Source organism: Ascaphus truei, chromosome 7 (assembly GCF_040206685.1).
Source record: "Ascaphus truei isolate aAscTru1 chromosome 7, aAscTru1.hap1, whole genome shotgun sequence".
Taxonomy (NCBI): domain Eukaryota; kingdom Metazoa; phylum Chordata; class Amphibia; order Anura; family Ascaphidae; genus Ascaphus; species Ascaphus truei.
This window is the reverse complement of record NC_134489.1, coordinates 94,231,434-94,245,780: the sequence shown is the minus strand read 5'-3', so window position 1 is coordinate 94,245,780 and position 14,347 is coordinate 94,231,434. Positions and strand designations below refer to the sequence as shown.

Below are 14,347 nucleotides of genomic sequence, written 5' to 3'. Positions count from 1 at the left end.
TCAGTGGACAATGAAAATCATAAAAAGAAAAAAATACAATAAAAAACCTGAAAAAAAGACATTTAGATACATTCAATATTTTTCTTACCTTTAGAAGCGTTGACCCTCCGAATCCCGGCGTTTCTGCAAGCTCTCGTACCGCAACCTCATCAAAGTCAACCCAACGCCATGCACCTTGAAAATCCAGGAACAGGTAACAAAATTCTTCTTTCTTTTATCTTCTATCTTCTTCTGTATTATTTCTATCTTTTCTTTAATCTTCAATCTTCATCTGTTAATCCACAAGCCCCATGGTAAATCCAATGGATGTTGACCCAACGAGCTCTTGGTTTAAAATGAGGAGTGCAGGCCTTTATATAGGGCCTGTGACGTCACATTTTATGGTCAGATGGTACCGCTCCAATCTGATTGTACGCTGTATCATATGCCCACTTCATTTTTTTTTAAGGATGTGATGTCATCTCCAATGGAGGCACGTTACGTCCTTAAAACCGCATGGCATTACAGCCAATGGGATTGAAGACAATCCCATTGGTTGCTGTACCATGTGATAGGTTACATTAGTTCAAAAGGATGTGACATCACTTTAAGGGTAGAGGAGGTGGGTATTAGTGTTGTTATAAAGAAGAATGACCTAGGCGCAAAAGAACCAGGGAGAGAAAGAAAAAAAGAGAAAAAGAACCATCATAGGGTAGTATGTCTAATAATCAGAATCGCAGTATAGGTGAGATATGCACTTGCAGTAAGCTTAGTCAATATAAGCCTTTTATTCACTCTGGGATCAGGAACTCAGCTTGAAGATTTCTTGTATCTCTGCCAGGGACTCTCTGTACTTCCTTGCAGCTGTCTTCAAAGTTCTTCACAGTGGTTGTGGTGTGCATGAATGTATAGATTCCATCTTACAGACATGATGAAGATCAGCTTGTCAGCTTGTCTCTCTCTCTGCTAATGATCTGCCCTACGAGTTTCTCCAATGTGGCTTCGTCAGGGCCCCCTGATGAAGTCACATTGGAGAAACGCGTAGGGCAGATCATTAGCAGATCATTAGCAGAGAGAGAGACAAGCTGACAAGCTGATCTTCATCACGGAGCCAGAGAGCTGAGTTCTAGCAGCAGAGGGAAGATCTCGGGAGACTGGAGGTCACGTGACACGGACGTGACTGCGTGAGTTTGCTGAACTCGGAGCCGGAGCCAATTCATCATAGAGTATGAGAGACTCATATACAAAGCTCTCAACTGCTTTTATACAACTCACAAAGTGTGAGTTGATTACTTATTTAGGTTGTTTTACCATTGTTTTAATAAAAGGTTTTATGCTATGCTGTTCCTTTTTCCTACCTTATCCCTGTATGGGATCCGTCTGTAAGACGGAATCTATACACTCAGGCACACCGCGACCAATGTGAAGCACTGCGAAGACAGCTGCTTGGAAGTACAGAGAGTCCCTGGCAGAGAGACAAGAAATCTTCAAGCTGAGTTCCTGGCTTATATTGACTAAGCTTACTGTAAGTGCATATTTCACCTATACTGCGATTCTGATTATTAGACATACTACCCTATGATGGTTCTTTTTCTATTTTTTTCTATCTCTCCCTGGTTCTTTTGCGCCTAGGTCATTCTTCTTTGTTCATTTACTATCAGCGACTGTGGAGCCGTGGACCTTAGTGGCAGCAGATTGATTAGGGTCAGTCAGTTTATTAAGGGTTAATACCTCTCGTTTTTATTTTATAACTGGCCAGGTACAGTTTTTATATTAATTACTGTTTTGGATTATTGTTTGAATTTGCGCTGTACAGTAGAGGCAACGTTTATTCTAACATTTGCTGTAAACTAGCCGGGTTACATTCTGGGTATGTGCTGGGTATGTGCTGGGTATGTTCTGGGCTAGTTTGAGGCACGTTTAAGGCATTTCTGCATTGACTAACGACCCATAGGATTAACACAGCAAGGATCCCTGGCAGTCCAATTCAGTTTAAATGGGACTGCCAGGGACCCCCGCTGTTAATCTGATAGGCCATTAATCAATGCAGAAATGCTGGGGCTAGTTTAAGGAAAGTTTAAGGCATGTATTCAGAATGTACCTGGGTGTACCTGGGTCTTTTGGGGAATTGCCACTGGTTTTTGTTAGAATAAGAGTTGCCTTTACTGTATGTATCTTGCCTTTTGTATTATTTCATTAGTGTTGTTATGTTTGTAATGTTTATTGTGGGTAGCAGATGCTTTAATTTAAATTTTAATACTAGCATATGAGCAGGGGATTTCCGGAGCAGAACCGCATTGATTTGAGGTCCGGGACCCCCTGCTTCCCGAGATACAGACCCCGTTATGGGGTGCCGGTATCTACTATGCATTTAAATGTCCTGCATCACGTGACCGTGGGAACAAAAGGCATAGATATACCGCAAACCATAACGGGGCCTGTATCTTTGGAAGCAGGGGGTCCCCGGACCTCAAATCAACGCGTTCTGCTCCGGAGACCCGCTGCTCATCTACACTAGCAATAAAATGTATATTAAAAAACATTCATTTCGGGGGAGATTTGCACAGGGAGTGGCGGCTCTCTCTGAGCAGCTATCTCTGCAGCTAAAAGAAATCGCCGGGCAAGCCCTTTTCAGAGAGGCGATCTTCACGGCGGCGGCTACTCACCCATTTTGGTAATTTTGCTATCAAAGGAAATCGAGGCTTTCTGAATACCGTGATAGCAATGCTCAAAAAACTGGCGATTTAAATTGCCCGGCAATTTTTTTATGAACACGTAGCATGGGCCCCAATGTGTTTTGCCTTGGACTGCCTTTTAAAAAGCATATAAAATAAAATGTTATTTAACTTTGACTATTTAAAAAAAAAAAGCACACGGACTATAACATGCGCAGCAACAGTAAAATGGTAAACAGATAAATGCCTGCCAGGTACTGTATGGTCCCAATGACTACTTTTTAGGTAAGCAGCTTTCCGTGTGTAGTTTAGTAAAATCACAATTTTTGAATAAAATATATATTATATTCATTGTTTTAATGAAAAAATAATCATTTTTATTCAATTCACAATGTAAAATGTAATTATATGACCGTGACCTTGACACTCTGATTTCTCGCATCTTCATAATTTGATCAAAAAAGCAGATCAAAACATGTTATTTTGGGTTAGCGCCTTTATCTTTCAGAAACATGTCAACTTCTAAGTCTTTTCTTTAACTGTAACAACGTATTATATGATTTTCTATGTAAATACTGTACATGATTTAAAAAAACACAAAAGTCAGCAAAGATCAAACTTTTAAAAGGAGGCATCCAGTAGATAATGAATGCTAACGGGGATGTATTTCTCTACATTTTCAAATTCCTCAAAAGATTGAACACCGTGAGCACATTTCTGAAATGTGTTTTTTTTTTTTTAACAGAAAGGCGCTGTTCAAAATTAGAAATAAAAGCAGTAAGTGCTGTTTTTTTCTACATTGTACAGTTATTTCTGCACAGATGTAACAATAAAACAGAAATTATCGGTGAGGACAAGTCTGAAAGTATGGCCAACACAGAGAGACAAAGATCTACTCACAGTATTCTTAATAACTTCCATTTATTTGAAGGAACAAGTGGGGTGCACAATGTTTCAGGTCCTATATGGATCTTTCATCAGACATACAGACCCCCAAAAAGTCAGGTTTTAAGGATATCCCTACTTCAGCACAGGTGGCTCAATAACAGGCTCAGTCTTTGACTTAAGGCACCGATTGAGCCACCTGTGCTGAAGCAGGGATATGAATAAAACCTACCTGTTGGGGGGCTGGAGGATTGGGAGTTGATAACCCCTGCTGTAGCAGATGAATGCCCATATTTACAGTACTATGTAGTTTTATTAGACACCTTTCGGTATAGGAAAAAACTTAAGGGCTGAGCTTAGTAAATATGGGCCAAAATATTTATGTGCACAATGCATAACTTTTCTTTTTATTACCTGGTTCACAGTTCCTTTCATCATCCCCAAATTTGCAATCTTCATGACTATCACACTTCCACTTAGCGGATATGCACTGCCCAGTGGAACACTGAAACTGGTCTTTGGAGCAACCGGTCTCGCAATTTCTCTGTTCCCCAAAATAGAAGAGAAGAGATACACAATTAAATATTCATGTGTTCTTTTAAAAAGCTTCCAATTAAATACCTAGGACACTATGTTTTAATCCTCCCAATGATAGAGTGCAAGTAGTAGTAACAAATGGAGAGAATAAATCCTTTGCAGGAGAGATTTGCGATTCAATCTCTGGTATGTGTCGAAAAAGGCAAAATCTACCATTCAACAGATAGCAATTCTTTTGCCATTTTAAAAAATGTTGCAGGATTATTTTGAATTGCTGCAATTGGATTACTAGCAGATTTTTAGAGAGAAAGAGAAAAGAGAGAAAGAGAAAATAAGAGAGAGAGAAAGAGAGCGAGAGAGCGATAGAGAGAGAGAGAGGGAAAGAGAGAGAAAATAGGAGAGAGAGAATGATAGAGAGAATGAGAGAGAGAGAGAATGAGAGAGAGAGAGAGAATGAGAGAGAGAGAGAGAGAGTAAGAATGAGAAAGTGAGAATGAGAGAGAATGAGAGAGAGAGAGAATGAGAGAGAGAGAATGAGAGAGTGAGAATGCGAGAGTGAGAATGAGAGAGTGAGAATGAGAGAGAAAGAGAGAGATGATCCATTCTTGACGATCTGGTTGGTCACTAACATAAACATTGGCCTTGACTCACTAAAGGTCAATACATTAATTGCCTGTTCTATTTATTGACCAACAGTGTTGATTAAAGCCATACTGTCAGTTGTAAAGCAGAGATCAGGGAATTTTAATCGTAGAGTTACAGTATAGTGTGGCAGCATTATTTGGAATGCAGCATATGCAAATGAGTAGCTAATACCAAATTACATCTTAACATGCTATTCACTAAATTACGATACTCACTAATCTGGATACAATTAAAATCACTACATTTAACTGAACTAATTGCCAAACCCACACGGACAAACCTAAAATCTTGCAACCATTCCTTGCTACATTGGATCTTATCTTCTTGTCCCAACAGAATGAAATCCTCTGGTACCCTACCTGACATTTTCAGTGACCATGCAATAGTGTATTGTGTAATGAAAATCAAACCACCCCAATCAAGCCCGAAAGTTTTACTCACTAGAACATTTAGGAACTTTTACCCACAACAATTTCTGTTTGATCTTACCAACTGCCCTCGGTACAGAATCAACCTGATACCTGACCACAATGTTGGGCTTGTTTATTTCCAAACAGATGTCTTTCAACTCTGGGTACTCATGCCCCACTATGCAGAAAAAAGAGTACGGGGGGCCCACTTTGGGTTACAACCAACCTTCTTGTGCTTTACCATTTTAGTGATGTCTTGTGGAAAAGTCACAAAGTAACTGGCACTACCAAGGATCTTGATAACTACAGATGCCTGCGGAATACATGCACAAGACAAAAAAGACTAGCAAAAGCCAAATATTACTCCGACAATCTTTGTTAAAATACATCAAATCCAGCAAACTACTGGAAGGTCATCAACAATGTATTTCAGGCATCTAGCCACCAACAACCATCTAGTGTCAAAAAGGATGATACTAACCTGACAAATCCCACTGACATTGCAAACGCATTCAATTAATACTTTCTGGGGTGTGCTACTTCCCTACTATCAAGTCGCAACGCTAACTACAAACATGAAGCTCAACCTGGGAGACCCCTATATCTCCAGCACCTCCTGAAAGTGCTCAAACATTTAAATTTGTCCCAGTGTCTGAAGAGGAGATTACACTGGCACTCCTAATACTAAAACTAAGCAGCCAATGTGGAACTGACCTAGTGCAATCAAAGTTCATACGACTCAATGTACCAGTCATTGCCATAACGCTTGCCTCCCTAATCAACTCTATTTTGTCATCAGATCATATCCTATAGACCTGGAAAAACTGCCAGAATTTTCCCAGTCTTCAAGAAGGGACACAAACATTGTCTCCAACTGCAGATCAATGTGTCTTCTCCCAATACTATTCACATTCATGGAAAAATGTGTCCACTCTCAATTAAGCGACAACTACTGTATTTAGCGATTACTATAACAAGACACATTTCCTTTGTCAACTCCAATCCGGCTATCGCCCTAACCACTCAATGGTAACTACCCTCTTAAAAGTTTGCAATGAGATCCAGTGTGGAATGGGACTGGGACAATTTACCTGTGCCATAGTCCTAGATTTTGATACTGTTGACCATGTTATCTTGTTAAAGAAGCTTCAGTGCTCTTGAATAGGGGAACATGCTTTCAAACTGGTGTCACTCCTACCTATCGGGTACCCAATATGTATCTCTCGGGCTAGAACTCTATTTTGGGACAAAGGCTACATTTCTAACGTTACCAACGATAGAGCTACAGATCAGAACGAACTCTAACACCCCTCTAGCCCCAGTCACTACTTTTAAATATCTGGCTATATGGCCTGACTCCCATTTAGGATTTGCTAATGTCAATTACAGACAATGGGAACATAGTATATGGTACAGAATCACAAACTCACCTTAGCAAACTAGACACCGTCTACAACTCAATATGCCATTTTGTCCTACAATGTAAGTACAACACACACCACTGCAAAATGCTTTAAGAACTACAGTAGATTGGCCATCCCTTCAGTCCAGACACAAGGTACATTTCTCCTGCCTACCTTCAAATACTTTCTGGGCAAGCCATCCGGCTATCTGAGCAAGCTCCTCACCCCTACTACACGCAGCACTTATCACCTTAGATCTGACTCCAAAAGATTGCTCACGGTTCCAAGGTTCACCAAAAATCCAGTTGCTCCTCCTTCTGTTACCATGCACCTCACAACTGGAATAACCTACCAGTGACTCTCAAAGTCGCAAGCAGTTCTTTAAAGACTTCAGCTGTCTCACATTTTAATCTTGTCTGTAACTATTTTATACGACCATAATATTTATTGTCTCAAACTGTACATGAAATGTTTGTAAATGTAATCTATAACCCTGTTCATTTAATGTAACCATGTATTGTCAACATACAGTAACTCTGTGCCCAGGACATACTTAAAAACTAGCGCTAACTCAATGTATTATTTCCTGCTAACTTCAGTCACTTGAAAAAGTACTCTGCAGTTCGAAACGTCGTGTGTGCCACTGAAAGAATACATTTCTTTTAAAAAATCTGTAGTGCCCTGGATCTTCTATTCACTTTTTTATTTCCTGCTAAAACATTTGTATAAATAAATAAACAAATATTCTGCTACCGCAAAGAATATTACTAATTTGTATCCACTACCCCAAACTGGTGTTAGGCCTGCATCTTGCCTTTGTATACAATGGCAACTATATTCAGGCAAGATAAGACTTATCAACCTACAGAATTTGTAGAATAATTAATAAAAATACGTAATATTAAGATTGTAGAACATATAACCCATTCAGTGCCCTATAGATATATAACTTATGTCATGCAGGGTGGCACCCATTACTAGCTGGTTATTTCTCCTACTAAGGGGCTTATTCCATAACTGTTTACCACCACAGCTGCATGTCAGTACAACATGTTCTCTTTGTCTATTCAACTGGCAATAAAGAAAATTTTAAAGAACTCCCAGCTAAGTACAAACAGAAATTCTGCTCAGGGCAATGCTTTATTTGCAGAGAACTGAGACACAAGAACCGAGGTGCCCATATTTCAATTTTACCAATCTAGTTCAACGATCTCTGGAGCCTTTTTAGAGAAACATATTTGAATTTGATCTAGACTTTCAATAAAATCCAAAGTTATAAAGTTAAAAAGAAAATTATTACCTTTCCAGCTTATTAGCAGTCTGTCAATCAAAGTCAGCAACTTTGATAATATTAATCACAATAATTTACACTGTAATAATGTATTGAATGTAATGATATGTTATGTGCAGTATATTTAATAAAAGTCACAACGCAGAACTACAGTTTGCACCTCTCGATCCATATAGTATTGAATTAAATGGAAAACTGTGTTCATTTCACCATACTACAAATATTTTACGTTACAACAGTCACACAATGAATAACTATAATTCAACATATATTCATCTCTGAAAAGAAAATTACCTTTCATTACAACTCATGCAAATCTTTGTATAGGAAATCTTCAACCATGACAAAAAAATACATTAAAATGATTTCCTTTACCCAGTGTGATGAATATATATACATATATACACAGCATATATCAGCATTGCATTTGCTTATATGGGCTCCATGTGAATGGAAATTCCTGGCAAAATGTGACACGTGTGCACATTTGCATGTCATTTCCCAGAATCCCTTGCTGCAGTGGGAGCACTGTAAGCTAAGTGATAATGGTTGAAAGGCAGGGTTGCAGACCTGTATAAGACATGTGAATATGCTCACAAGCGATATTCTTTATTGGCTATATGCTAACGGTGGAGGTTTTTTGTTGCCTTTTTCACCCACCATAACTTAAAAAGATGTAGCAGACGTTATTATCCCCGTTAATGCCAAATAACGCACACAATACTGGGTACGCATGTGTTAACATTGTTTTCAATATTGCTTGGTTAAATCCTGCGTTAAAAAATATGTGTAGCCATGCCACTTTTGGCTACTAACATTCCCTACTCCTGGCAGTAAGCCCTGATAGAATCAGGCTGCCAGTAGTCAACATGGGGTTTTCCGCCTCCTTCGTGTTGCACTTAATTGAAAGTTGGAGGTGATGACATCAGGCCTATGTCCAATCCTGGGACAAACCTGGTGCCCTCCTCCTAGCTGTACTTAATGGCAGTGCCGCCCTAAATTTAGTAATGCCTCTCCCTTCTTCAGGGATCACACAGGACTGCCTGGAGCTTGGCCTCCCCTGTTACTCTTCCCCTCGGGGGAGAGTGAGTGATACCCTCTACCTCTGGTCCTGCTAGAGAGCCAGGGAAGAGCTGGGACTGCTGCGGGTGCCCTTGGCCTGCAGTGAAGGTCCAAGGACCATCCATTAGTGAGTAGCTGACAGTTGCTGCATTGGGCAGAACCCTACTGTGTACTATGTACTGTGTCGCATGTACCTCCCGCCTAGTGAGTGATCTTACGGGGGTGGGGGGAGGTGATAGTTACACCGAAGATCACCTCCATTGATCTTGAAGCCTGCTGCAGATGAAGGCGCTAAATTGCTAGAGAACCATGTGGGAAAAGTACCCCAGAAACGTGATCCTGTGTCCCCTCTACCATCGGCGGATGACTCAGCCCTCCTGTTACCAGCAGGTATCATGCACCACATACGTAGTAATGGCCAAATCTCACACCGGGTGGGAGAAACACCATTACATATGCAACACACTGTCTGGTACATCTTTAAAAGAAGCAAAGGAAAAAAAACAAAAGGTTTCCTGACAAATAGAAACGTGTGGAAAGACTAAAAAAAACATTTAATATACAATAGGCATCAAACAATGGAGTCACATAAGCTAATGACAACAATTTTAGGATATAGCATTTCAACGTGTCTAAAACAATTATATTTGCAAGAATATTATATAAACGGTAAATTCGTTTTAGTGGGAAATAGAGGGTGACGTAGTATTTGTTTGGAGATTTAATGGCAAGTTGAACTCAACCACAATACACCAGCATGAACATTCAATTAATCACTTTATTTTCTAAAGGCCACAGATGTATCCCTTGTGGAATAGCTAACTTAACAAATACAGCTCTCCTGCAATCGTGTCACTCTAATATAACTGAAGGACACCGTTTTATACTTGCCACCAAAATATTGGGGGAAGTGCAAAAACTGTAGCTAAGAGATTTGACCAGGTTTCAAAAAATCAAAGGCATAAGTCTATACTGAGTCAATTTTTTCTCCCAAGGGAGGGCATTTTTATTCCATACAATTACTTTTCAACCTTTAGTGACATAATAAGGTTGCAACCGTGTTATAAGAATAATTTCCAACTAGATATGCTTTCATTGGTCTCCTTGTTGTGAAGGTTTCACCAGGCATACCTCATCGGTTCCATCTGCACAATCGTATTCTCCGTCACACCAGAATCTTGCTGATATGCAGTCACCGTTAGCACAGAGGAACTCTTTTAATGCACATGTCTGAGGTTCTGCAAGAACACAAGGGCATTTTGTTAAGCATGGTGATTAGGACTAAATAATAGATTCTTAGTCAGGGACTTAGTCGTCATTAATAAATGTAAGCAGGCATTTGTTACAATTAATACAATGGGGATTCTTTTCTAAAGTCCCGGCAATGTCTGTGCAAATGAATTTATTAATGGAGAAACTTGCTTTCAATGGGATTCCTTTTCTGTAATGCAGGGGTTCTAAACTCCAGCCCTCAAGATACCCCCAACAGGTCATGTTTTCATGATACCCCTGCTTCAGCACAGTTTACCCAATCAGATTGAACCACCTGTGCTGAAGCAGGCTCTTCAACTGAGCCACTGATTGAGCCACCTCTGCTGAAGCAGGGATAGCCTTAAAATCTGACCTGTAGGGGGGGTTCTTGAGGAGTGGAGTTGAGAACCCCGTGCTTTAATGAATACGGCTGGCTTGTGCACAGGTTTAACATACACTTGCTGCGAGGAGACTTTAGTAAGAAGACTCCATTACAGTATGTTGTTAGTAATGGGTAACTTAATTTTACCTAAAGATGGAGTCAACGTTATTGCAACCTGTTGCACGCCACAGTGGGACATACACAACGCACCAGCGGGAGAAGCGGCCACTGTTTTGAATCAGCCGTGCGCAATAAGTGGCCGGGGTATCACTCTATTTCACCCATGAACCGAGCCACGGTTTGCAACAACATTAGCTACATCAGTATATTAAAGTTCTTTCTGATATACCAATATGGCCTTTTGTTTTCCATGCTGTGAAAAAGGACAATTTGTTTGGTCAACAGAGATATTTTGATCATTTGACTCATTGCAATATATTTTTAATTACCAAACTATCCTCGCACATTCCCATATGAATTACTTAATTTAACGGAAATGTACTGGATTAAATTAAACTCCTTTTGTAACAGCCTGATAAATAAAGTTAGTACTATCAAGTTAGAAAATAACTTGAAGATTTATGAGCAGACTATTGTATATACTGTACAGTTAAATATTAGCAAATTGCTGAAGAATTGGATAACTGGACTTGCTCTACTGAAATGGACAAACCTAAACATGCTTTTATTTCTATGTTGGAAACCTCTCAACTCTTTTTGGAAATGTAAGTATAGAGGCTTGTTCTTTTAGAGATAAGGCTCAAAAAGATTCTGTGGAAAGTTGCTCATTATTTTATTATCTCCAATCTAGCTTATAGTAAAGTATAAAAAAGCATTTACTGTAGTCAATGCCAGAATTAGCTTGTGCGAGCTTTCAGTAACAAACCCACATTATGACGTTCTCCCACCCGTCCGATTCCTTTCATAGGAATACTTTTTGCAGTGTTCAGAGTTGGAACTTACGATCCTCTGAGGTGGAATTTTCCACTGTCACTGGGCATACATTTTAAAGTGCTGAAAACGTGTCAGTCAGTTCTGTGCTGTAAGTGGTTTGTGAGAGTGCAGTAGATTAACTCTATTCAGGAGCACTTACACATAAATAAAATACATTTTTACAGCATAAACACTGGTGTCTGTTGCCTCGCACAATTTAATCATTATAAAAAAAGGCAAATATTAATAACAGTATTAATATATACTGTTATTATCTGAGTAACTAAAGACACCTACTGTACTTTAAATTTAAAAAAAGCAGGTGCCTGAAATAAGACACCATGTAAAAACCATATACTGCTTTTTCCATACATCTAATAATAGAACTTAACATTTTAATTACTCAATGCAAAAAGGAAAATTAATACACATGCATAAATTATGAAAAAGGCTACAGTTGATCGCTTCACTGCATAGCGTAGCTACTTTCTTTATCTTCATATACTGTTGTGAGTATTAAGATGAATTTTGAGGAATAAATTAATTCATTACAGATCATAAGCAAATATTAATTCACCCATGTAGAACTACATGTAACGTGATTAGTACCTCATTTAAAATATAGCGATTTTTCACTTTAACTAATTCACTCTCTTTTAGTTCCACTGTAGATACTGTACTAAACATAATATCTGTCTAAAACAAAATACATTCATCAGTGCTTTTTTTAAAATAGTTTTCATTGAGGCATACAGTATGCATAAGGCATATTCTTTGTGATATTGAATGAAAAAAATCACAAACCTGGTAAAAAGTCCATACATGAAATGCCATTCACTATATGCTTTTCAAATTTTGCACAAAACTTGCCAGCATTTAACCCAAGTTAAAAAAAAAAAAAAAAAAAATATATATATATATATATATATATATATATATATATATATATATATATATATATATATGTAGAGGTATCAGTACCGTGTTAGCCGAGCTTCAATAATCAAAAAATAAATAGATGATACCGTTCTGTGGCTAACGAAATGCTTTTATTTGTGCGAGCTTTCGAGATACACTGATCTCTTCTTCCGGTGATGTTACAATGAATGAAGCAAGGATAACTTAAAAACAGTGTCTCTTGGAATGTTATCTGTGCTGGTCCTTCCCCTGGTGTGGATGTGTTTTATGGCTAGAGGTGTCAAAGGGTAACTGAAAGCAATTGAAGAAAGAGTGTGATATATATATATCTATATGTGATAAATATATATATATTTTTATTTTTTTGTTTTGTTTTATATATATATATATATATTGGCAGATGCAAAAAATCCTTTTAATGTCATGTATGACTGTTTTTACTAAAAATAGTGAATTAAGTTGAAAGCAGGTGCATGTTTCATATCCAAACATCACCGTTAGTGACCATTAAGCATATCATTATTTCTTTCCTTCCCTTTCTGTAGAGACATGCATATGTACAAGCCTGTAGAAGAGGGGCTACTTTAAGCTGCCTGTGTTTTGCAGTACAGTAGATCACACTTCTGCTGGTACATTCTCTTCTTAAGTGCACTTACTGAGAAGCATTCAATATGCAATTGTTGATAAAAAAAAAACTCGAAATTGCTTAGAATGTATCAAGTGGCTTCACATTGCCTCCCTAATATAAATAGAGGGACAAGTCCACTTGATTCTCTTTTCCAATTTAATATGCAACTTTGCCTTTCACATCTCTACCTATTGTACATATTCACAACAGTCACAACCTTCAGAAGAAATCCACTTGAAATAAAAGCATAAAGGTGGTGATTGTCTTTCCACTTTTCTAAACACTTTGCAAACAAATCATAGTTAGTAACTAAAGATCCACTATATATGTACTTACATTATCCCCCCCAATGAACTACACAATCTCTATTATTACTGCTTAGAAAACACAAACCATGACATATGGTTTGCTGAACAGAATTTACCGTTGGACAACTTACAGCTCACTCATGTCAATGGGCTGCTAGGTATCTTCCAACTCCGGAAGCTGTCTTAGGGCACAAGACTGCTTCGTAAATATGGCCCTTTAAATTTGTATGCAAAATGTATCACTATAAAAAAATATTGATAACGTTGTTTCAGTAGGGGATAATGTCAATTGCAGTAAGTTATTATTTCTTTGGTGGATCAACTTTAATATAGAGTTGTTTAACAATTTTGCACACATTCCCAAAGTTGGCAAACATTGGATTTTTGTTGCTCACATTTTTTTTTCTCCAATATGGTTATTATTTTCCTAATTGTACTGGGCATTAAAAATATGCCTCTGAGTTTCTCTATCTGGCTCCAAATTTCAAACCCCACAAGAGTATAAACCAAACTTCAAATAACATACTTTTTCCTGCTTTCTTCCCCCAAATTAACTTACTGCAGGTTTCTTCATCAGTATTATCCCCACAATCATTTTGCCCATCACATCTCCAGTGATCTGGAATACAGTTTTTGTTTTTGCACTGAAACTCGTGCGGACCACACGTCTTTTTATCTGTAATGCAAGAAGAACATCTGAATAACACATACAGTATTTTACAGAAGATGTCATGCTGTATTCTTGTATGCCGGAAAAACATTTAAATATACAGTAGATGCAGCCTCATTTACTCCGCCAAATAAATGCTAATTAATAATATCAAATGTTACAGTGTATACATAAAGTGTCAGCTTTCAAATTAAGCCTAATATTGCATTAGATATAGGTAGTCTATATCTAATGCAATATTAGGCTTAATTAAAGTAGGGAATAATACATTGCAATGTATATACAGTCATAGTACAAAGCAGTTCTGGGCTACACAATAAAACCAAACCTGGCTGAGTATGTATTTGGATTAGGGTGAGTCCCCAGTCTT

General features: G+C 38.2%; 1 protein-coding gene across 1 annotated transcript in view; it reads right to left on the bottom strand.

The window, feature by feature from the left end:
• LRP1B (LDL receptor related protein 1B) overlaps nt 1-14,347 on the bottom strand; it is a 1,102,312-nt gene that overhangs the window by 101,820 nt on the left and 986,145 nt on the right. Inside the window, exons 67-69 of the mRNA XM_075610066.1 lie at nt 13,867-13,983; nt 10,019-10,125; nt 3,954-4,083 (exon numbers count right to left, since the gene is read on the bottom strand). Coding sequence (XP_075466181.1) covers nt 3,954-4,083; nt 10,019-10,125; nt 13,867-13,983 — 354 coding nt within the window. The remainder of the gene's footprint in view (nt 1-3,953; nt 4,084-10,018; nt 10,126-13,866; nt 13,984-14,347) is intronic.